General features: G+C 44.5%; 1 protein-coding gene across 1 annotated transcript; it reads right to left on the bottom strand.

Moving 5' to 3' along the window:
- Nucleotides 1–448: 448 nt before the first annotated feature.
- On the bottom strand, nt 449–23577 carry UBAC1 (UBA domain containing 1). Its single transcript, XM_030506888.1, has 10 exons — nt 23146–23577; nt 17542–17662; nt 15441–15514; nt 14158–14265; nt 12998–13100; nt 12186–12294; nt 10533–10764; nt 9357–9443; nt 8302–8440; nt 449–6277 (listed from the first exon to the last, which is right to left on the bottom strand). The coding sequence occupies exons 1-10, from the start codon at nt 23281–23283 to the stop codon at nt 6162–6164; spliced, it is 1227 nt and encodes a 408-aa protein (XP_030362748.1). The 5' UTR covers nt 23284–23577; the 3' UTR covers nt 449–6161.
- Nucleotides 23578–25611: the final 2034 nt, after the last annotated feature.

Genomic DNA, 25611 nt, shown 5'->3' with positions numbered 1-25611 from the left:
CCACAAGAGCATTTTGGTTTCATCACATGCGAGTTGCTGCCTCCCACCGCACCACCAGCTGGTATTTGGTATTGAGCTGTTTTCCTTCACGAGGGTTCCCTTGTTATGGAAGAGAAGGCTTCCAATTTATCAGCCAACGCCACCAGGATAAATCCCTCTTAAATGGCACTGGTCCATCCCAAGGGATCACCAAATCCTGTTTCACACAGCCCCTGCAATGAATCTTACCAAGGTGACTTCCTGGAAAATAGAGAAGTAACTTCCAGGTGTAAAACCAGCCACTGATCCAGGAATTTCTGCACAAGTCTTGTTACAGGTTTCTCGACCAGCTACTGGAATACCTTATTTTCTGACAAACAACTCCAGCAGTCTGCAGGTACAAGGAACACTGCACCATGCGGATTCATAAACCTCTGCTGCTCCTGAGAATGATGGTTCAGACACCTTGTAATAAATCAAAAAACTTTATTTTTAAGATATATTATAAATTTACAGCACACATGACATCAGTGTCTTCAGTGTGTATGTGTGAGCAGGTTTAAAGACTCAGCATTCATTCTAGTCTCGTTTTGTGGGTACGACCTCTCCACATGCTCAAGGTATGGAATTGTTTCAGTCTGAGCAGGTTGGGCTTTGATAACAACCTCAGTAACTTCCAGGAATAGGTTTCAGTGCAGATGAGCAGCATTTCTTGCTCTTTGCCTGAGGGCTGCTGACCAGGAGCAAACCCTGCTGGTTTTCCCTCTTGAGGAGAGGTCAGTGACCCACACGAGCCCATCCAGAATGAACCCTGAATTCCACAGGCTCGGCGACATCCGCCCTAATGAAGCTTCCTAAAAGTAATGTTACATCTTGGAAAGAGCTGTGCATGCCACACGTCAGTGCCAGTGCATACAAAGAGTCTCGGATGCTGTACCTAAGGATGTGATACACAGGTGAAATGACAAATATGAAGTCAGTACCTTGCAAAATAATCTTCCTGGTGCTGCCTTGTGGTAAGTGCTCGATGGCAAATCACTGGCTTGTGCAGTTCATTAAACTATGATAAAAACACGCAGTTTAAAAAGCTCTACAGGCCTCTGTTACCTGCTGCAAAGACACTTGGTTTTGTGGGGCTTCGTTTAAACCGTGCTCCAATTTCCCCCGTCCCCAGAGATTCATATAAAACTATATCCAAATTCAGTAAGAATTCAATGCCTTTACATTTACTGAAGTTCACACGCTGCAAACAGGACCTGAAGATCTTCAAATATAGGGTGAGAGGTGCTTAAAAATCCCCTTTTGCCATACCCAGATGTGAGGATGCAGGTGAGAGCCACCACCATGACCACACATTCACCTCAACACTGTGCACCACGTGTGGGGACATGGGGGTCACTGCCCTGGCCACAGTCACCAACTGTCCTACCCAACAACAGCACCACAAACCCTTCAGATGAATGCTCAGCCAGAGAGGAAGATACAATCAGTGGTTTGCTTATGCCTCAAAGCACAAGGACGTATGTTCAGATGGAAATACCCAGCTGCAAGGGCCACTATCCTGCTAGTTAATAAAAACGTTATGTATTAAAAGTAGAAAGGCAGGGCATTCACTTTGGATGAAGCACTCACTATCCCGTGCAAGCGGCTTTGAGAAAACTGCCACTGAAGTCGAGGTCACTGCTCACCTCTCTCATTCCACAGGCAACAGTTGCCAACAGCTCTATTATACATTCGTTTGGTTAAACAGCTTTCAAATTACATTAAAAGATCCTCAGCCCACGAATCACAAATAAAATAACCTTACCAGGCCTAACTAAAAAGGGTTTCAATAACCACTGAAGTGTTTCTTGGGCGTGAAGATCAATTTCCACACGACAAGTTTTGTTCCAGGAGGGTGAGAAAAGAAATAGGGGTCAAGGTTCTGGGACTCAGCTGTGACAGAGGCTGTGAGCAGCCAAGAAGCAGCGATCAGCTGGAGGTTTCAGGCTTCTGGCAGGAGGGACCCTCACACCTTCCCAGAGAAGTGCACTGGAAACCACTATAGAAACCACACAAGTTAATTTCCCAGCCACATGGAGAACAGAAATGTCCTTGAAATGGAGGAAAGACAGTGACCTGTGAAGTACAGGGAGATCTTGTGTGACCATTGCCAAAGGAATGCAGCCATCAAAGATGACTCAAATCACTGCTCACAGGGAAAGAAAGAGTGGAGGATGCTTTGGCCTGGACCAGACACTGGAGGTTTGTTCGGAGGGTTATGCTAGCTCAGGCTCACAGGGAAAGACAATCAAGATCCAAGTTGTAAAGTAGCCACTGGCATTTTTCCCCAAATACATCCCGTTAAATGCACCCCTATAAAGAGTATAAATACGAAGCCCTGAGAACAAACTTCCATTTAGCACATATCTATTAAAAATATCAGTGCTTTGATGACAGAATTATAAGTTACATATATTTAAATAAATAGTTAGCTTTCAAGAGTCACACGACATCAAAAGTAGAAGATTGTCTGTATCGACTGATGGGGTGAAGAACTAGAACTGTAAGACACAGACACTGGATTAGCCACCTACCACCCTGCTTCCTTACTGCTTTATTTCACAGGCTTCCAAATATTCCCTTGACCATGTTACGAGACATGTAAACACAACACGTCTTTGCTAGTTAGAACTTGAACACCAGAGACACAAGCACGGGACCTGAGCCTGTAAATCCTTACTCCTGGGAGTAGTTCTTCCTCACAAAACTGCAGCATTTTATGTTTTTAAAGCAGAAACTTCTATCCCCACATGCTCAGGGACCTCTCGCTGGCTTACAGACCAGATCCACCAGCCTTCCACTCCTCAGCCTCCGACAGGGCAGTTCATCACCAGGCACAGCTCTTACCACACATGCTCCTTGTGCCTGGAGACCTGTCAGCACATTCTGACTCAATGGCAGGGATCTTTCTGGGTTTTTCTGCAGGTTTTGTAATGATGAGGATAACCAACACCTTTGCAGGCACCGTGGGCTTAACCCTCTGTTCACTGGGATGAAGCAGCACTACACCCCGGTGTGACAGGGCACACGGCTCCCTTGTCTCTACTAGTTCATACCCTAACACCACCACCATGTCTTGACCAATTCAAGTGTTCATTTAAACTCAAGAGCATTTTTGTTTTCAATCAACTCCTATGACTTCTATGCTTACCACACCTCCTAAGTTCTGGCCTCTTTCAGCCACTGGTGATGTGAGTTCTCAGAAGAGAAGTGGGACTACCTACGTTAAAGCCATACCAAACAAGATGACTGTTTGGCAGATCAGGAGGAACACACTCTCCAACACTTTGGCTGTGTAAGTGTGGAGCTCTGGAATAATGAATTCCAGAAATACCCACGTATTCCTGAGCCTTCAGGCATTTTAAAGACACAATATTCCTTTATCCCTAAGGTCTCTAACTGCTGCTGCAACACCAGGTTACGTTGCTGAACCTGGGCACTCTTACCTTCCCCTATTTCGTAAGCATGATGTGTTTTACCAACGCTTTTTTCCACACCTTGTAAAAGGCTGAGCAGCACTGACTGTTCTGGCACACCAAGGGAGCAGCTCTGGTAACCTTTATCACCCCAATCAAACTGACACTGAAGAACATGCACAGTTCATCAGCAGGTCCTGGCAGTATCATCCTCTCTCTGATCTCATTGCTGTGGAGTTGACACAGAGATACACAAGCAGCAGAACCTGTACCCTTAGAAGCAAGCCACCTGCTCCTCAGACACTGTGTACCAGGAATGCCCCAGCTTCAACCCCTAAAAGCTGGGGGGCTGGTTCGAGTTCATCATCCACACTGCCCTGGCAGTAGCCACAGACAGTCCTGGGGCAGCTCCTCCCATGGCAGTTGGGGTTGCTCAATTGCCACATGGCTAATCCCCTAGGTTCTGCCAGCAAACCAGATGCCAAACTCTAAAGCTGACAGATGACCCTTGCCTGGTCTGCCTAGAAGCTCCACAGCCACTCCAGAGTCTGGTCATGTATTACTGAAATCAAAAGCAGCATTTCAACAAGGCTTTACATTCTTCAAAGACCAAGACTGCTACCAAAGTATTTGTTCATTACGTCTGAACCTGTCCTTACTCATTCAGAAGCAAAAAAACCCCCCATCAAACTACAGGGTAGTTTTCCTCAGCTGTCTTCTAAAAACACTCATTAAAAGGAATATTTACAAGAAACCCAATTGGTAGAGAAGGACATAAGCCTCTAACATTAAGAGCTTCAAGTAATAGTGTCTTCTGGTAGTATTACAGGCAAAAAGCTTCAAGGAGCAAGAACAAAAATAGACAAAACAATCAAAACCTTTCATAACTCTACAACACTCTGTCCCAGCTACTCAGGAGCGGCTGTGCTGTACTCACTGGGATGCAGGACTTGATTCCTAGTTGTTATAGTTACAGGACAGGTTACAACTTAATGTCATGCTGTCAATCTGTTCTTAGCAAGAGTCCAGTCTGAACAGAAGCATCATCTCTATAAAGCTTGGCATTTCTAAATGTAGAAGTAAATATTTCAGCAGTCATGAACTGTAAAGCTTAATATGAAATTACAAATAAAGTCCTGGGATAGTAAGTCAAGATAAAATCTCATGCTGTTTTGATTTCCCCACCCTTCATATTAATGATGTGAAATTGGCAACTCTGGTGCCTCGACTGCATAACAGCAGAGATTGGATGCCAAGTTCAGGCCAAAACTTGTTGTAGGGTTTCGGGTTGCATCTTGTTGCATTTTTGTTTAAGAAAAGCCCCACATTTAAAAAGGTGACTTGCATTGCTCCAAGGGATCCCTCTACTGACAGCACACCTTTGTGCTAGCTAAGGATGGGGTCTCCAGCTGGTTTCTCTGCATTTCGGAGAGGCAAGTCTTGCCTAGCCTGCCTTTCCTAAAAAAGGGCTGTGAAGTGCAAGATAAGGCAGGGATGAGGACAGATGTGAAGCATGTTCCATTAATCTGAAAATAAAACCTATTTTTGTTCAGACTCACACCTGCAGAGCTCAACTGAAAACTGGCTGGATAGTCTCAGCGAGTTCTGTCCTTGACAGCTCACAGCTCCTGTCCGAGATCCCAAGTCAGTCTCCTGTCAAAACAGGAAAGCCCCAGCCTGACATTCTTGGTAAATTTCCAAGGTAAAAACAAGAGCCAAGGAAAGCCACTTCTATCTCAGAGATGGTCATTTCAAGCTTGCTTTTAAACACGTTAAACAAGGTAAAAACCTAAACTGTTCTGCTTCTTCACAGCTCATCAATGAAAAAGCCATGCAAATCTTTGTAAACAGTTTGAAACAAAGTCAAAAAACACAAGTCTCCCTTTCCCAAACTGTGCACATAGAAATGGAAAACACCCCACTACGTGAATATATCCCTCCTTGCACTAGGATATGGCAGAGTATGAACCTATGAACTGCAGCCTACTTGAGAATCCAAGCCTTGGTGTAGCAAGTTCTGTTGTGAAAGAGATACTACATCTTTAACAGAGCTGACAGAGAATCCCCTACAAGTACTGCAACAACACTAACGCAGAAAATAAATAGGAAAAAGTAATGCTATTTATTAAAAGAATTCCATCTCGGAGTTATTCTGTTTAAATTAAAATGCACGATAAACAGGTTTTGATAGAAATGTGCTTCCTCTCCCAATAGTTGAACTTTTAAAAAACATTTCCTAAGAATCAATTTAAAAAAGCATTTTATAATTTGATAGAGCCATAAATTAATACTGTATGGAGATGATTTAATATCCTATGCTAGTGGTCAGTGACCTTTTGTAAACACTAGCCAGATGCTAGCAAAACTGGCTAGAAAACTACTGTCACAGGCCTTTTTAACAAGAATTATTGGATTTCTTTTCAACAGTCAGATTCTTGGTTATTTTCACAAAACCTTTTCCTATTTTTTGATATATTTCATTTTAAACCTAATACCTGAAAACAACAAGTCTTCAAACCTCTTCCACTAACGCTAAATCCACAAGGCAATTAACTTCAGTTGGCCATAGCTACATAAGCTCTCGTGTGAGACCTCCTATTCAGACAGGATCTCCCCCTTTCCCCTTCCATCCACCTCCTCCGAAGCAATCCATACACCCTCCCGCGGGGGTGAAGGTGAAGTGAGGAGCAGTAGGAAGTGGCACAGTGGACTGGCATCCCCCCTCTACGTGCGATTCAGCGTCTGGAAGATTCGAGAGATCTGTAGCATGACAGGCCCAGTTTCCGGATCATTCATCCACTGAGTGCTGTTCAAGGGGTTTTCAAGCATATCCTCGAAGGCTGCCAACAGATGGAAATTGCAACACTCAATTAGTCCCTTAGTCAGCAAAGGCTTCAATGTTTGAGATGCTTCAACAAGAGGACAGTTCGAAATAGCTACCCAAAGGCAGGGGCAAACATCACCCCAAAATGGTAGGAATACACACTGCGCATTGCATTCTGCTTCCCCCCTTCCTTGGCACTAAATTCACTGCACACAGCAGAGACTGAAGTACAGTGCCTTAAGCCCCCACATCTCGAGCTCTATCTTTTCAGAGGCACCAGGAGCCAGAAGGGAAGCAGCATCTTCCCTCTGAGCAGCTCATGCTTTCTCCTTCCTGGTGTCTGGAGAGCAGGGGGTGTCAGGGAGGCAGCCAGATCCACCTGCCCAAACATAGGCAGAAGGGGAAAGGCTGGCTGTGCACAACAATTACCTCCATTTCTGAACAGTGACCGCAATCCAAATATTTAAGAGCAGTTTTTGCTGTCTTTACACAGCTGTCTTTACAATAACCTCTGCTGTTTTCTTTTGTTTATTTAAACATTCTAGTTTTCAGTCTCTTCCTTATGTTCGAGGACCCCGACAGCTACTGCAAGAGTTAAGTTGCAAATCTGGCAGAAGAATGGTCCAGGCAATAATTTATAAGCATTGTGACAGACACTGAGCTGGACTAGTGGATGTTTGGAGCAGTCACTATGGAACAGGACAAAAAAGCAGTTGCACATCTGACCTATTCAGAAGTCACCAAAATGTCAGTGTTGTAAGAGTCTGGCAGACTGGCATCAAGGTCAGTGTCTTAATATTCCCCAGGGGTGTTAGTGTACAAAGCTCCAACTGACATTAGCGGGAGCTATAAGTACCCAGCACCTCTGAAAGGCTCATCATTAATACCCTGCTCAAGGTCATGCAGCATGCCTACAGAAAAGTGCAGATCTCACCTTTCACCACTTCAACTACATTCTTTCACACAGACTCAAAAGCTTAAAACTAAAGATTTATCAACATTCTGTAAGTATCTCATTAAATTCATTATTGAAATCTGTGACATAAGCAATTTGCAGATGTATCATTAGGAATATATTCTCTGATGTTCATCCAAGCTTCACAAGCACATATAATGGCATTTCATTTTCTATTTATATTCTGAGCTGCAGTGTGGAACCCTCGCTGGAAATGAAGAGACCATTTGTTCAGAAATCAGAGTGGGAAGGTTCTGCTCTTGAATTATTTAAAGGCTTGCAAACTCTCCTAATTACATTTAAAGTAGTATTTTTAAAAGCTCTCTTGAAAGTGCTGCTTTCTTTAAAAGCACTGCTTCAAATAAATTCTGAAGCCAAAAAGCCTAAATGCAAAACTTTTCATACACATCACAGAGCCAATGTCATTCTTCTGGATCGTCCTCTGGCGTCAGAAAGACCAATTCCTCAGAGATTGATCTTTTACTGTCAGGCTCATCAGTTGGGTACTTACTGTGCTCACAGTCTGACCACCAGCACACGGACTTTACCAAGAAGCTGACACCCAAGCGAGGGCAAGTGTATTTTCACATATATTATCTCAACTTTGATAGGCAAAGCCTTAGCTCAGACTTGTTTGGTTACTCTTCCACAAGTTATCTTCCATCTCAATGATCAGGCCTCAGCACACAGTAAGCCGTACAGCAGAAGACAGCCTTGTTTTTAATGCTAAATAACCAGAGTTCTAGTCAGACATTCCAGATTTTTCCCCTCATGGCAAAAGGGAGCACACAAAAGGTCTCCTAAATCCACAAAAGCATTGCAGCCAGCAGCTATTAAAGTTCTGAGTTCAGCAAGTGTAATCCAGTAGCCTGGGGCATGAGTAGCAGTTCTGGGGCAGCCCCAAGTCCTGTTCTGGGTTTAGCTGAGTTGCAGTATGAAGCAAACAAACAATACAGCTGCTGAAAGTGAGGAAAAGGGTACAGAGCTGCACCTATCCCACAAAGCGGGCTCTCATCATCCAGTCTCTACTCTGCTAGCAACTCCAGAGACAGCGTATATACATCAGGAACCCATGCAGGACTTACCTAGTAGAGTTTTAGGGTTGGTTAGCCCCAACTGTACCACTGGGTTTTCTAAGATGGCTTGGAAGAGAGGGCTGTTGGTGTCAATGCCCTTATCTAAGTCCTCTGGAGAAGGTTTTCTGTCTCCCAGCAGCCATTCACACTGAAAGAAATCACCAGGCAGAGACTTCATGATTGGGTACATCAGAATGAAAGCGTCTCAAAAGTTTTGACAACGTGGCATGTTACATATTTTAACTCTCACAGTTAAAAACAGAGCTGTACGTTTCTTTTCACACTAGGTTACTATTCATTTGTGTGTTTCTCCCACACAAATCAACTTTTATTTCAACAGCAACAGCAGCAGTGCCTGGTGCAGTAATAAAGTTAGACCAACTTTGGATGTCTTAGAGCTCAGGGACGATGTGTATTATGCTACATACACACTGCCTCAAAAGGAACCCCATCAGCATGGATACAGCACAGCAGCCTGAAGTATCATCTAGCCCAATATCTTCTAACAGTGGCCAGCACTGGATGCTTAAGAGAAGATTCCTTGGCTGTCAGCTGTATCCACATAACTTTCCTTAACATATCATCCACTAGTAGGGGACCAACCAATCTCTGAAAGCCTTTTTGACTCCATAAACTGTGGAATGCATTGCTGTAGAATGGTAATTTACACATTATATGGCTTGAATCTCTTGTTTGATCATTTATTCCTGTCCTTTAATCGGTTGTTAATTATTTAGAATACCTTTTCCTTTCTCATGATAGCATAATCTCTTTGGCAGACTCCAGTGAGGGAGTTTCTCAAAAGCTCTTTGAAAATCAACATATGCTACCCCAGCCAGATCAGCCTCAACCTCACACATGCTGAGTTCCTCTAAGAAGTCTAAAACCTTTGTATTCCACTTGTGTATCTAATTTGAAAGAGGCACAGAATATATAGTGCTCGTTTAATCTCCCGTAACAGTTGGGCTTTATGATAGATCAAAACATCAACCAATTCAATGATGAAAAGAATCAGTAGAACAGACTATTACAGCAATAAGGAACAGAAGTGACATTGTACTCACGGCTGCATTTTGCTGGTTGTTGTTTACTCTGAGTGCATCTACCACTTCTTTTTCATCAAATCCCATCTCCATCAGGGCAATGACAGCCTAGATCAGATTTGCACAGCTTAATAAATGTAACATTTAGAACAGAAATGAGAACATTCACATCCTCATTTGTGAGGAGCATTGGTGTGGTAAAAATCCCACTGCTTCCATTTGTAGACCACTAAGTAATCTTATCTACAAGGTTTTCAAATACTGTATATCAAAAGTGTCTTTATTATGGAAGAAAAATACATCTCAGGAGTGAAGGTAGTTCCTATCTTCAACACTGAAAGCTGAATGCAAGGCAAAAAGCAAGTGTACCTGGGGCAGAAAGGAGAAGAGCAGGACAGAAACACCTTATTTTAGAACTTCTCATGTCACAAAGGTTTTATTCACATCTCACTGGCAGATCAAGCTTCAAATGCATTTGTAGTTTATTCACTCAATTTCACCTCCCAGATTTATTATATTGCTAGTGAGTGCTGGGTGTTTAGACAAGCATATCTAGATATTATTAGGAGAATGTTTAATCATTTAGAAATTGTACCCAGGTCATCAAATATATTTACAGCTTTTAGCACAAATCTCAAGAAACAGTTGTAAAAACCAAGTGCTAGATTCTAAAGAGCACCTCCTGGTGAGTTCACAGTGCGATAACAACACATTTTCTCTTCAGCTGATACTGACAAAAAGGCTAACTTCTTAAAGTCTTCAGACTTAAATCTGCTGGTGATACTTTTCCTTGCTCCCTTAAATACAATAATGCTTTTCTGTCCTTTCCTACAGCAAAAGGACTTACTCCTGTCCCACAGCCCTTCCTTCCTAGACAGCAGTCATAAAAAGCAATGCCAGAAGTTCAGCAGCTCATTCCAGTCCCATCAGATGGTTTTCAGGTGCAGAAGTAACAGTGTCAGTAGTTTAGATACTGCTATCTGAGACAGCAGTGCATTAATTAGGTAATATCCCTTTCAGCAACCTAAATTTAAACAGTCCCTAAAGACTTCCACTAAAATACTGTCAAGCCAGCATAATACACATCTACCCAGATGTCCCATTTCATTTATTAACTAAACGTTCATTTGGATCCCATGGTGCCCACGCAGTCCCTTCAAATCCGAACAGTTACAGAGCAAGATAAACAGCACGTACTCGTGGGTCTGGACGGAACTCTCTTTTCCTCCGGATCTTCTTGAATATCTCTGTCAGCTCATCCTTGGCCTCTTCCTCACCTCCTTCTGAACTAGGACCTGCAGTTGCTTCAGCAGAAGATGCACCAGCTTCATCCGTGGCTTCTGATGGAGTCTGACCTGGAAGCGGAGCATCCACCGTAGGGTCATCTGCGTGTTCTATCAACCACTCCATGGCCTGCGTCACTGACATACTGAAAAGCAAATCAAAACACAGGGGTGAGAAACACTCCAGATGTACAGTAGCATTCCACAGACATTTGCCTTTGCATTTACTCCCATGGTATACTGACTTGCAGGTTAATTAGTATCTGAAAAGTCATAAATAATAAAGTTTTGAGAGCACCTTAATTCTTTGTGCTTTCAGGGCACCACAATCTTCTCTGAAGCCAGGAAGACTCAGGCATGAAATCCAACTTGGACAGCTGCAACCCAGATTTTAAGAGGCATTTCTGAGGGAGTCACCTTATTCTCCACATCAGCTGCTTTATTTCACAACAGAGAAAACACCGACTCTGTGCAACTGTTGACAAAGCTGCAAGCAAAGCATGTTCCAAATTCACATGGAACCACATCTCAGATGCAAGCTGCTTTGTTGCTTAAAAAGATCTCTCTCGGACATCTATCCAGTCATCAAGGAATGCCATTAACAAAACAAGAAATAAGGAGGGTGAAAAACGTTACATGTACGCTCTATGCCTTGAGCAAGATTCAACACAGGCAATTGCACTTGGACATGTACCACTCTGCTGTTCTTCCACTCTGACTTCAGAAGAAATCTGTGATCCCTCAAAGGAGGGGCCAGCCCAAAGGAACAGAACATCACAATCAGAACGGTCACTTGCTATGCAGTGCAAGTGCTCAAGCTAAGGGATCTTGAGAGCCCCAACACATCTCTTCCCAGTGAATACAGAGGAAGAAACAAACATAACAAGAGGGCAACTGAACATGTAATTTCATTTGACACATAGAAATTATTACATGTTCACAGCAAAGAAAGCCTTTGCCTATTTGGCTTTTCAGTTCCAACATGAAAGATGGAGGACATCAGGGGAGCAAGTCTTTCTGAGCCACAAGGGAGTGGAAAAGAGTGACTGGAATACGTTGTGGATTCTCTATCATTAGAAGTTTTTGAGAACGGCCTAACAAACCCCTTTGAGGAGTGAGGCAGTACAGCTGATCCTTCTTAGGGCATAAGAACTACATTACCTCCTATTTTCCTATAGTTGCTATCAGGACTTCACGATATTCTTGGCATGTTTTTAAAAGATCAGCACAAAGTTTTTTTCTTCAGCTGAAAGACGAATGCAGATGGAATAGGTTTGCTTTTTTCTCTGGAAAATCTGAATTCTAAAGTGGTAGAAAACGCAAGTTCAATACTTGGAAACAGTGCCAGTGAACCACAGACCAGCAGTTCATTCCAGAGCAAGCACAGCACTGCTTCCTTTCCCTGTGCCATCCACACCTGCTGCCTGAGGCAGTGCTCTTCTTTGAGTTAATGCTTTCTCCAACCTAGTTTTAGGTGACCCACATAAGGAGACTTTAGAGAAAAGATTCATTTTTGTTGTTTTAACCATATCAAGTAGTTCACAGGCAGCATGCTGAGTACACTTACTGATTTAATCGAAGGGCTTTGACAGCTCTGCTTTCTGGAAACCCCATTTCTGTAAGCTGTCGCAGAGCTATCTCATCCACTCTGTCTTCCTCATCCTCATCCAGCATGGCTACACATACACAAACAAAACAATGTTCACATTGACTTCAAGCTGAAATAAACCTCTTCCTCAATGGAATGGCATGTGTTAAATTCACACTCTATTCTTCTCTTCCATCCCTTCTTTTGTTTCTGCCCTGAATTTGCTATCTCATCATTTAATATGCTGCACTCAGCTTGGTTTGGCTCTGATATATTCTTCCAGGACAAAGACTTTGCCCAGATGTGTTCAAGATCTCAAATAAAAGACAAATAACTCTCACATGACCATGGTATTTCCACGTAAGTAAATATATATGAGATCCACTGAAGATCTATTTATCATTTATCTGGAAAGTATGTTGGATCTGGTCATAGCAGATTTCAAGGGCAAGCATTTCCCACAAACTGAACCAACAACTATACTTTCTCCTCATTTTATTATCTCCTTGTGCATTTCCAACTATTTTTTACCATCCCTAAAGCACAACTTGAAGTTTTGCAATTTTTTCACTACTAAAGATTTCATTTTTAAATGGAACTTCTCATTCATCCCAAAGGGACCTCAGAAATTCAGTTTTATACAAGCTATATCCACAAGGTGAAAATCTTTGCCACAAAGTTTGTAGCAGCTTTGCTATTACATCAATGTCTGGACTCTGAGCCTGCTCCTCTGCTATGGTAGCAAACAACTTCCCAGGATTGAACCAGTAACTATAAAGATATGTTCATACCATTTGCCTTCTTAAATAGTTCAACTGCATCTGGGTTCAGTGCTAGCAGTTTCTGTGCAACTTCTATGAGAGACACCAAGATCTTCCGGAGCTCTGTCTGGAACTGCAAGAAAGGAAACTGTCAAAACATTTAGACAAGAAGTTACCATCCATTACTGAATCTTACTATACCTATTGTTAGTATCTCAGCAGTAGTCTGGCCCCCTGTACAGATAATTGCTTTATTAGGGCTTTATTTGCATTTAGTCTCTCAAGAGGCACTGGTCTTTCCTGTGAAGTGCAATGTTTAAATAGAACAGACAGAAAGTTCCTCTTATTTCTACCACAGCCACCCAGTTCCACCATAGGATGTGTGGTGGTCCAGAAAACTCATTGCTTCACAGAAACACTTTAACACCTTGCAGATGTGTTATAAGAGACAGTCACAGTACCTCTGTACCAGCAGTACTTGCTGCTGTGAACCAATGAGCTTTCCTGGTCTACTCTTTGCTTTCTAGTAATCTAAATTTGAACAACACAGATCAAGGCTATTTTCTAGATTGAAGCACCATAAATTCCTTTCAGCCAGACACTTGTTTTTAAATAAGCTGTGCTCAGCAGGTCATTTGGCCATTAAACAGCTTAAATGTCAACTGTCCCCTTTAGGTTACTAGGGCACACTGACAGCATGCAATATGTGGGCAGGTTCTCTGCTTCATATCCTACTAGTACAGGAGGGTAGAAGTGGTCCCTGCACTGCTGAAGACACTGTTAGAAACACTACAGACTCTACCAGTATTCAAATGCTGAATTTATACTTATTTATACTTAATTTCTCTTCTCAAAACTGTTGAAGATAAAAAAAACCACTGCAAAAACCTGAACTATTTAAGACTAAATAAATAAACGAACCCTAATTTCAAATTTGCCAGACCTTGAATATGTTTACTGAGCCTTTCCCATGGACAAATAAAACATTTAAAATCATAATTTAGGACAGAGTGTTTTATTATCACTAAATAGTATGACCTGTATCCAAATCTTAAGCTATCTACTTGAATATACATGGTATACATCTGTATTTCTCTTATAGAGAAAAAGAGAATGACATTCATGTGTTATAGAAGATAAAGGCCTATTTGGATGTTAGTGTGTGAGTTAAGGCCAAGCCTAATACTTACATCCCTCATGTTGTGATGGGCCACAGTGCGATCTACATTGCGAGAGGGCAGATTTGCAGTCGCTTTGAGAATAGCATCTTTATCAGGAGCTTTTTGCTCTTGTTTCCTCTGAAGGACAGGAAACATGATCAGGTTTCATAACCCATTATCCACAGAACAGAGAACACAGCACAGAGGAGAGCAGTTTCATATTCTTCACCAAGGCATCAAGCAGTGCTCTGTAACTTGCAACTAAGAGAAACAGCAGTCTAGCAACTCAATGGATTAACAGCACCAGTACCATTTTGCAATTATAGAGCAAAACTGGACCTGCTGGGTTGCCCCACTTTCAGTCCTTACATCTATATCTGTTATCTAATCACATTGGGAAATTCCAGCATAGAGGGAAAGTGATGTATCAGAGAGAACTCAGAGGCCTCAGTGCCTAGGACCATATTCTGCTCCACGCGGTCTGCTCATAGCATGCTCTCTTCAGACCCATGGTCTGCCCAGAGATGTACTAATGCTGTGCACAGACTAACAACTGCTTCACACTGGAAGTGCTTTGCTGCTTGCAAGTATCATGCAGAGATATAGGGTGCCTCGGATTTTCAGTACATGCTCATAGTCCAGGACAAGACATAGCAGGGTACGAACTATAAATATTTCCCAGTCTTATAACTTAGGCTCTTACAGTGACATTCAGCTCAGCAAGACCATACTGAAGAGAGAGACATACACCAATACCTACAGGAAGGGCTACAGAGACATACACCAATACCTACAGGAAGCAAGAAGAAACAAAGCTGTGCAAGGGCAAAGTAAAGAGACCTAGGAATACACAACATGAAGCACAAGCATTGCTCAAGGTGTTTATGCAGTAACGTCAAATGCAGTAGCACTGGTGCATAAGCAGCATCCTGGGCACCACTGACCCTCAGTAACAATCACATTCCAATAATGTTTAAAAAAAGAAGAGTAAGGGGGCAACACTCCAGCTCTAGAGACCTGGTTAGAGGGTGACAAGCCACACATAGCTAAAGATAGAAGACAGCCTGACAGCAAGTCAACACATTTCTACTGGGTTTTCAAAGAGACAAAGCAAGACACTTGCTGAACTATACTTACACAGTTATTAGACATTTGTTCAAAGATCAAATCTATACCACTTCCACAGAGTGTATCTGCATGTCTTATTCTAAGGCAAACATTCTCACAATCAAAGTTAAAAAGTACACCACAGTAATCCTTCCACATATCATTAATAAAGCAGTTAATTGAGTTGAGAAGGCTTTCAAACTCACTTTCTCCTCTGCTGACACATCTGCCATTTTGGGGAGTGGCGGTGGTGCACGCTTCTTTATCAAAAGCAAGACATCTAGAAAGAGAATGGCACCAAAATACATTAGGAAGTTACGTGAAAACAGTTCTTGTGAGCTACTTTACAAATCCCATTTTCCCCAGAGATTAATTTTGTATTAATTCCCCTGTAGCATCAGACCTTTTTCACACTTCAAAGCCTGTACGGCTTTACACACTCCTTCAGTGCCCGCAGTTCCTGAGTGCACAGTGAATTCGAAACATGGTCCATTATTAATTACACTTTGGCTGTTACTGGTTTCTTCACTCAACACCATTAAACAAAGGGTATGAGAGGCTCCAGTTGTCTTCTACGTTAATAGTACAGCAATTGGCTCATAATAATTAGAAAGCATCAGCTCTTTCAGTGCTTCCACTAAGAAGGAAGCAATAGAGACAGGCCACAGATGGGTTTGGGTCTATGCCAGGGCCTTCCAACTTCCAGCAAGGCAAGAACCAAGCTTCAACAAGAACTTCCAGCACCAGGCTGAAGCTTATCTTTGTGTGGGAATGGCAGCAGAGAGATTTACAGTCTACAGCAGGATGCATCCCTGGGAGCCCACCAGGGCAAGTCTTGAGAGCAAACAAGTCTTCAGTCTCAGATATCCCCCATCACCTGGCACAGGCTTGCTTTGTGCTTTTAAGACTAATACTTACTAATATGTCCTTACAAGGTCCCCTTTTTCTAGAGATCTAGAAACTTGGTTTCTAGAAATCCTAGATGCTTTTCAAGTTTCTAGCACCTCAGTTACCACTGAGCCCAAAACAGGCCTGTGCAGCATCTGCAGTCCTTCACCCAGATATGCCTGCCACCCAGTTTTTAGTCCATTGCGCTAAGCAGGTACAAAGCAAACAAAGCACGCTTTGCACAACAAGTTTCCTTGATCTGGCTCAGCACATAACAGCCAAGAGCAACAGCTGGTGAAGGCTGTTAACCCTCATTTGCCCAGCTGATCAGAATGTGAAAGGATCCACATGCTGACTCTTGGCTGCCCTGTGCAGTCAGCTGTTGGCTGCGACCTTGTCTCCGTGACAAGCAAGGCACATGCTGCAGAGGGAGGAGTGAGGAGGCACGCCAGCTCACTGTGACCACACAGTTAACACTGCATAGCTGCTGCAAATGCAATTCAAAACTCTGAGAGCCAGCACCTCGCCTAGAAATAATACACCACGAATCAGCAAAAACGGTGCCTGTCGCCTCTTCCTAAGATGACACCACTCAGCTCTAAAGGTGATAGGTGACACTGCCAGGGAACAGACACCAAACTGCTCGTGCTCATGGCAGATGTTCTCCAGCCTGAATGAACTCAGGCAAAAACCCAGGAACTCTATTCCTGCTGAGTTTCTGGCTCAGACAGTATTTCAGTCTACAGCAATCCTGCTTCTCTCTGCACCACTGCCCTTTATCTCCAGAAGGGGCCATTAGCTTGAGCTGTCTAATAAAAACTGACTCCAGCTCTCATCTTTAGATCTTCTTGTGTTTCACACTAATCCTTTACGCCTTTAAAGTTCAGGAGCAAATACACACCTCACATACTATACTGTAGTCAGTGATACTATAGCGTGATGGATTCTGACCTCTGATTGCAGAGGGCAGAATGAAGTCTAAACTGCAGACACTCAGATACAGCAACCATCCTTCTGCTTGACTGGGAGACTTTAAGAAACCCTCCCAAAAGGTTGTCTGGCTTGGAATACTCAGCCATAATTGAATGATTTTTGGATCATTCTGAAGGATAAATGCTGCCCTGGAGGTTTAAAAAAATTCCTTTAGAAGGAGATAAAAATAACTTGTTTAATTTTACAACTTAATGAACACATTTAATTCCTTTTCAACTCCCAAAAGGAGGAGCGAAGAAAAGCAAACTGCTCAAGGTGCTTTCTCTGGGGGAAAAAGTATTTTTTCCTCTTCCTTTTTTGCCGTCTCATTAGCTTCCTATGTCAAAGCAAAGTAGATGTTAGAAAGTTACTGTCTGGAACTCGCCAAATGGTTAAACACAATCTCAAGTTTCCAGGCTGATAGGATTAAAAACCAGATGATCTCACCTCCGTCTTGAACATTTTCCTCCAACACTGTTTTTGTGTCTGTCAGCACCTTCTCAGAAGTAGCATGGATCAACTTATGATGCGTCACGGTTTTTGGATCCTCCAAGCTCCCAGGTACACACTGCAGAAGGTAATAAATATTAAAGATCAGAAGACAGAAATAAGCCTCCTGCGTGAATCACTGCACCTTGCACTTAAGATTCTCCACATACAAACTGTGCCATCATGTACTAGCTCCTTAACAGCTTAAGCTAGAGGCTAGTGCATAGAATATGTTTTACTAAAGAAACTGAGGTTTCCACCTGCATATCCAGGCTCCTGGCTGGGAAGAATAAGCAACAAAAGGAAGGATTTTAACTTTCCTTCCTCAATGCTGTTAAATTAATAACTACTTCAGGGAGTTGGACTTGATCCTTAGGGGTCCCTTGCAACTTGACATGTTCTATTATTCTACGATTTAAGTTCCAACCGACTATGACAGTCTAAAAAACTTCTTTAAACAGACAGTTTCAAAGCATTAACATTACAGCTCAATCGCCCCCAGTGAGCCCTTCAAGGGCATCAGCCTATGTGAGTGGATTTATATATTCACATTATGTCTCCATCACACAATCTTGAGGACTTGGTCCTATACTCAGGCCTGCAGAGATTTGGAGCAAAGCAAGGATGCTCCAGGACCCACAGCTGTGTTAGTTCTGCAACAGATCACTAAGGTCACTCCTCTTAGTGAGAAGTCTGGGGGTAGCAATTAGTATTGTGAGCTAAGAATGCAAATCTATAAAGAGCATCCAGTGTTTTTACAGAAGGGCTGTAATAACACAGCATGTTTCTCATTTGCAACCAGTGTCAAAACAGAGGATAGACTCTGCTTCATCTAATAATTATTATTTACACACACTGTCAGACTAAACAAGCAAACAAGCAACTGCCAGCAGTGATTTTGGCATACTTAACCTTAAACTGGGAAGAAACAGCAGTTTCTGCACCTTGTTTCAAGGCGAAACCAACAGATTTGGCTGCTGGAGCCCTAACCTGGGTTCCTGCTCAAAGTGGTGAACAGAAGTTACACATACAACTTTTCTTCACAATCATAAGTAATCAGCATGCAGCAGATTGCTTTCATATATGAACATTGTGCTCAATTCCTTATTACAATTATAAAGTGTATGTCAATTAATCCACCAGGAAATCAAGTTCAAATCCTGAAAAAAAGAGCATGTGCACACACAGAGGCCTTGAACTGACTCCTCTTCACACCACAGTGACTTCCAGATCCACTGACAGACCTCAGGAACATTACATCAGTGCATCAAGAGACTTCTAATTTGTTTGAGCAGAAAAAGAAAGCACAGTGGTTGCAATTCCAGAAAGGCAAAATTAAAAATAACAACGTACCAAACCCATGAAACTGATGCTGCTGTTCTCACCACAATAGGACACTTAACACTGACCTCACCTGCTCTGCTCACAGAAACAGCTTTTAATGATGCTTCTTTCAAGATGCTTTTACCATGTCTGCAGAAGAGTGTGTTCACCCTTCAGGTAACAGAGCCATTTCCAGAAATCCCACTGAAATCACTGCTTCGCTTTGATGTAATCCTGTCCATCAGAGTATGTCTCACCAGCTCCTTCAGAGGAATCCTTTTAGCCCACCACCACCCTTCCTGTTGTGACCGCAGCTGACGGAAGACTCAGCTACCTGCTCTTTCCAAACACGATGCACTTGTTTTCAACACTGACCTTCAGTTCCTCATCTGAACTTCTGTCCAGCTCTGATGCCTCAATAAGATTGAGGTGAGAATGTCTGAGCTCTGCTCTGTATAACAGTAGCTTCCTACTAATCCTTCAGCATATTAACTGCTGAACAAGAGCCAAAGAACACATTAAAGCCTAGAAGCAGCTGGAAGGACCTCCTGTAATTGATCTGATAAGTTACGCAAAAAGCATAAGAGTACATCAGTGGAACATCTCCTCTCCAAACAAGCTCAAAATATTAGTCAGAGCTCCTGAGAATCCCATCCCAAAAGGAAGAACATGAAAATGGGAGCTGGGAGTTATCTATTTGGGGCAGAACAGGAACCATTGTTCATTTTTAACCTGGCACAGATAAAGGGGTAGGGGTGTGTGTGTGCAATCATAACACTAAAGTGAAAGTGCATGTGAAAAAATGAAAGTTGCTGTTTTAAACGAGCAGTCCCGTGGACACCCATTCTAACTGCCCCATCCTCTAACCACTCTATCAACAACTGCATAGAATAAGAAGGCAAATAAGGAGAGTACATATATCAAAGAGACTGCTTAGTGAAACACTTAGCTTATCTTAACATTTTAACATGCCCTGGAAATAGAAAGGCCATGTTAGCAGGCAATGCCTCTACTAGCTCTTAACAGACCACCAGGAACTATGAGCACTAATCGTTAGATCTCACTGTGGAATCTCGCTTCGTGAGAACCATTCTGCCAAAACACAGGATTTTTGTATTAAATGCAATGTTTTAAAGTGCAACTAAAACCACCGTCCTGCACAGAGACAGAACAGCACTGATACTCCCCAGGAAGAGCAGGGAAGGAGAGAGGAATTCCGTGCAGAGCACAGAGGAAGCAAGGGAAATCAGAGCGCACCGTGCTGCCCCATGGCATGCCAGGGCTAAGGAGCACTGCTCCCCACAATCAGAGGCACAGTATGTGGGGAAGACAAGCGCTCTCTCATCTTTTTGTACTAAAGGATTGCAAGGAGAGGATCTGCTGTTTCATCCTTTTGCTTCCAGCATAAATATTTGCATTTCTTTTTAACACTGGAGTTCAGGCTGCTTTGCCAGGCAGGCAAGAGAAACCTTTGTTCACAGGTGCCTGAGCAACTGCTGAACTTGTAAACCCTGCTGATGCCAAGTGCTATTTGCGAAGCTTGGAATGCTGATAAACGACAGGGCTGTTTGGTTTTGAAATAAGAAAAAGCTTTTGTTTGCTTTTATTAACAGAAACATTAGAAAATAGCACTGACACACTCCCTACTGCTAAGCTTTGGGTGGCTTAAACCATTCGCATCGCTCACAAAGTATCCGAAACGTGCCCAGGGGCATGAACCTATCTTATCTTTGTACTCTGAAAACTAGCACCTTGCATCTCTATTCCACAGATACTCCTTATCATACCTTAAAAGCCAGGTGAGTATCACTGAGACTGCTCAAGGGGAACAGAAGCACAGAGCATTAAAAGCTTGTCCCCCAGTACCAGGAAAATTACAGGTAGAGCTTGCACACACGTACAGCCCATGTTTGTGTGTCCCAAGTTCATGACAACAATTTTACATCAGGATTTCAGAAATGCTGTGAGCCTCAGCAAGAAGCAAGGGTCTCTTGTGGCTAGAGTATCAGAACCAGGACTGACAGCACTGCTGGCCAATGCAGCGCTCCACTTGGACATACAAAGTATTTAAGTGTGAGTTTCTGTGTTAAGCTGACCATGCTCAATTCTGGTTCTGAAATGAACAGTTGCTTTTTAAGGAAGCCACAGGAGAGCTCAGGGTCTGCTCCTGCTGAGGTACTGGGGTCTTGTGCTGTAGTGACTGTTCCAAGAGAACGCTCTGATAGTGAAACATGAGTTAAATAATCACTAGGAAGGGAAACGATGTATTATCAGGTATTTGTTCACAGACTATAAAGACAGCTTTACTAAAGGCAGGAGTTTAACAATAATCACCACTAAATTGTCCAAAACTGCTACAAATACCAACTCCCTCTGCCTCCCAAAAGAATGATTTCAAAGACTTTAGGGACTATAATAACCAGCATCTCACAAGAGATGACTGCATAAATTATCTCGAGGTGCTATCAAGATTCATTGCAATATACCCATGATCAGGAGAGATGATTTTTCCATTTCTATTTTCCCCCCTCCATAAAACTATATATTATCCATAATGGTTATGCAAATCCACACCATTAGCACAAAGCAGCAGCGAATGAAATCAAACATCATGCCAAGTTATCAATTGTCTTCTGCCCTGACTCGCACTGCAATGCAAGCAGCTATTCAATTAAGCTTCCTGATAATTAAAGGGCTTTCAGCTCTGCACACATGCATGTAATTGTTACCCCACCCTGTTTTGGCAGGTTTTGCACCACTTAATCACTCAGCTGTGCTGAAGAGGGACAGGAGGGAAGCACAAGCCTTATCAAGGGAGTGTAACAGTGGGGGGGCCTGAACTCCACAGCTTTCAGCAAGGCACCCCCATTTTCCCTACAAGATGTGGATCTTCTCATCCCTAAATCAAAAAGCACTTACAAAGACTAAGGGACAAGAAAAACAGTGTGTGCTGTGACCTGTTGTTGCCAAGGGTTTTCTAGCTGGAAGCAATGAGCTGACCCTTCCTTCACAGAGTGCTCAGTCAGAAACTAAAACCTTTTACTCTCCAAATGTGGGTTAAGGAATTAAATATTACACATATGCTCACCTATTGCAAGTGTGCTTTACGAAATAAAGTCTTTGCAAGACTTCACAGACAAAACAAACCCCACTATTAAACGCAGTTCAGTAAATTGCACTCCCAGGGGTGGGAGCAGAGGCTCTTGCTTTTGTCACCCCCAGCAATGCTCTCAGCAAGAGATCCCACAGGTTATAACTCAAGCTGCCAGACCAGGCTACACTGGTTCCAGAATGACAGACTTCAGGACAGTCCTGGTGACAAGTCACAACCTTACACCCTGTTGTTGTCAATCCTGGTTTTGCTTTAAAGTAAAACACCGTCACAGCAGAGCTTCAAAATTCAGTCCAATAGTTTTGGAACCACAGGTTTTCACATTTAACACCCACAAACACACCAGTGGTAAGCAAGGATGTGGGTACAAAGAGCCTGTGTTTTCCAGCTCAACTTCCACAGGCTGTGTCTGTGCAGTTTTACTTGTTTTCTCTTCCAGACAGTGGTAATATACCCACTGGACACATCCATTAAGACCTTTCTGCTTAGAGCACAGGGAGAGCTTTACAAGAGCCCATTATCTCCCCACCACACATCCCACCGTGCTAACACAGGGTTAAGGCTTTTTCAAACAAGGGAAGTTCTCCTCCACAGTCACTTTCCTTGTCTGCTCTTAAATAGAAACAAGAAACAAACCAGACTTTAAGTTCTGAGGGGAAATCATGAGGACTCACTTCAGACTCTCGCAGCGCAGAGCCACCAGGTCACAAGAGGCACGCAGGAGCTGGCAATCTCTACCACCACACACAAAGCACATGCCAAATTCCATAACTAAAGATTGCAAAGTATTTCTCCCCCTAACTCCTCCTTCCCAACACACAAAACTCTTGAAATGGGCATTTTCCTTCTATGCCGAACAGCTTCACACAGCCCAGGCGGGTGGCAGACACAAACCAGGAAACCAGAACACAAACACTCGTTTACTTGAGCCAATTCTTTGTCTTTCTTTTCTCTTTTTAAGACGTTTACAGGGCGTTGGAAAAATCTGTTTTCTTCACAACGGGGATTTACCCGCTCTCCCCGACCGTGGTTTCCAGCCCCAGCCCGGCACTACCCGTGGCTCGCACCGGCCCGGGCTCACCGCTCCCTCCCAGCGCACCGGGACAGGCCGGGACACGGCTCCTTACGTGCTTGAGGCACCGCTCCTTCAGCTTCTCCACCGTGGTGTCCTCGGGGACCTCCTCCAGCCACTCCGCGCCCTCCATGGTGCACACATGGAGCCTCAGCACCTTGCCCGTGAAGATCTTCTCCTCCTGCACGAACATCGCCCCGGGCCCCGCCGCCGCCTCCGGCCCCCGCTCTGCCCCGCCGACTCCTCACCAGGCCCCGGGCACCGCCGGGCCCCGCGCTACCGCCCGCCCATGAAGGTGACCCCGCCAGGCCCGAGCGGGGCGGCGAGCCCGGCCGGGCCGCGCTGGGAGAAGGGGAGCTCGGAGGCCGCTGCCGGCGCTGCCCCGGCCCCGCCGCGCTCCCGGCCCCGCCGCCGCTGCCCGCGCCTGGGCCCGCCGGTCCCTCCGGGGGGACGGGGGCGCTCCCGCGGCGGCCGGAACCGGAAAGGCGCGGGGGCGCGGTGCATGCTGGGAGGTGTAGTTTTAACGGCGGGGCGGCGGAGGGCTGCGCCGGAAGTGAAGGTCGCGGCGGACGGGGGAGGGGACAGAACCCGGTGGCCCGAGGGCGTTTATTAACGTTTATTAAAGTTTATTAACGTTTATTAAAGTTTATTAACGTTTATTAACAGCTCCCCGTCGGGAAACGTAGCTTAATAAAAATAATAACAATAATAATAATGTAATAAATGTTTTCCAGTGGAAACTCCCCCCGCCCCGGAGCACTATGGGAAGCGCAGTCCTCGCGGTGCACGCTGGGAGCTGTAGTCCGCCGCTGTGTTGCGCCGCCCGCAGGGCCTCGCTCAGGCCGCAGCAGCGCCGGGCAGCGGCCGCCCCGCGAACACCCCATCGAGGCACCGGGGCGGCCCGGCCGGAGCCTCCCCGCGCTGCCCGAGCGGGACCGGCGGCGGCGGGGACACGGCGTTCTCCCGTCCGCCGCTAGAGGGGGCCCGCGAGCTGCCTGCTCGGCGGCAGCCGAGGCTGAGCCCGCCTCATGTACCTTGGGTGCTGCGGGGTGCCGCGGGTCGTGCCCCAAGGAACGAGCCGTGTTTGAGGCTTAATTCATAGTGAAAGCCGGCCGCACGCTGCCCACACGCGATGTGCTCGGGGTTGTTCGCCTTCCCCAGGTCATTGCCTGCAGCCTGCGGGGTTTTTGGGTGTTAAATACACTGTTAAAGGGAGCTCAAAATGAAACAAAAAGGCACCGCCGCGAAAAATTTTTATGTATGTATTAAATGGAGCTGCACTTGTCTAGAAAACAGAAGGAACGTGTTATTCCATCTCCGAGAGCGAGCTCTGTAATGTTCATGTTACATGCTCAGCCTGGATCAGTTGAACGGCAGCTAAAGCTCTCTGGAAGAAATAAATCCAGGCAGAATTAGCAGACCCAGAGACAATAAAGGCAATAAAGTGTTATGTGAGAAGGAGCAGAGAGCTCCGGGGAGCCAAAATTCAATCCCATCAAAAAGCGGATTGAATTCTGGATCGTCAAACGCTGTAGGTACTGCTGAAGGGGGTCTTTACACTTGTACCGTACCCCCAGTGACAGCTCCTGAGGGTCAAACGGGAGATTTTCTTTCCTGTTTTCCCAAGCGCAAAGGAATCCCATCCCTTTATGCAACCATCGCTGGAGAGCTCAGGCACCAGCTCCCAGAACCCACCAGAGGGAGCAAATTCCCGCTCAGTGAATTCCCTGCCACCAGCGGCTCCCTTTGGGCACGGCTTGTGTGAGTTCCCCCCACAACCCAAGCGTGGCCCCGGATCCATGGGGTGCCCGTTGGGGCAGTGGGGTGACCCCAAACCCTGCCCTTGTGAAGAGCCAAGCTCTGACTCAAGGCAGCCGCCGTTTGAGACCAAGCACCAAGACACATCCCAGCTGCCAAAGCTGCTTTCGTGGGTGGTGGCACAGGGAGAACCCCTCTTTTCACCTGGTTACCACCGTTATTCACTCGCCACAACTTTTCCTGCTTCAGGAAAGGAGCTGGAATTCTGGACACCGACTTGGGAGGGTGATGCTCAGTGACCCCGGCAGCGCCTCTGTCTGTGGGGCAGAACAACGATAACGTTTTGCTGGGAGATACTTTAAACCAGTAAAGAAATGGCGGGCGATTTCACACCCAGCTAAATTCAGTGGTGATGAGGATGTATGGATGTTACCAGCCATAAAGGGGGCTCACAGTAGTCACTACTGCAAGTAAAAGCGGTATTTAGAGATGAATCTGGAGCTGAGGCAGACAAAAGGGGAGATTTCTGCTTTCTGGCCATATCTTGCGTTGAAACAGTGCTTGCCTAACACAAGCGGAATACTTTATTTTCATGCTTTGAATGCAGCTCCTGTGTGCTTGATAAAATGTACCCATAAAATTGCAAATATGAGGCAATTTGACTACTGATGGCTAATGCATCACAACGGCGAAGGAAACGCGAGCGTTTAAAGATACCCCATTTAAACGTTGGGCTCTACCTCCTTTACTCGCACTACAGCCA

The sequence above is a fragment of the Strigops habroptila genome, chromosome 15 (genome assembly GCF_004027225.2).
Source record: "Strigops habroptila isolate Jane chromosome 15, bStrHab1.2.pri, whole genome shotgun sequence".
In the NCBI taxonomy this organism is placed as follows: Eukaryota; Metazoa; Chordata; class Aves; order Psittaciformes; family Psittacidae; genus Strigops; species Strigops habroptila.
The sequence above is the reverse complement of the archived record's forward strand: the minus strand, read 5'-3'. Positions and strand labels throughout refer to the sequence as shown.

Excerpts from the sequence above, each read along its gene's own strand:
- UBAC1 (XM_030506888.1), bottom strand. The coding sequence starts at position 23,283 with ATGTTCGTGCAGGAGGAGAAGATCTTCACGGGCAAGGTGCTGAGGCTC. Across the intron at positions 14,266-15,440 it reads ATGTGTCAGCAGAGGAGAAA|AGGAAACAAGAGCAAAAAGC; the intron begins GTGAGTTTGAAA and ends CCTGTCCTTCAG. Across the intron at positions 12,295-12,997 it reads ACTATTTAAGAAGGCAAATG|CCATGCTGGATGAGGATGAG; the intron begins GTATGAACATAT and ends GTGTATGTGTAG.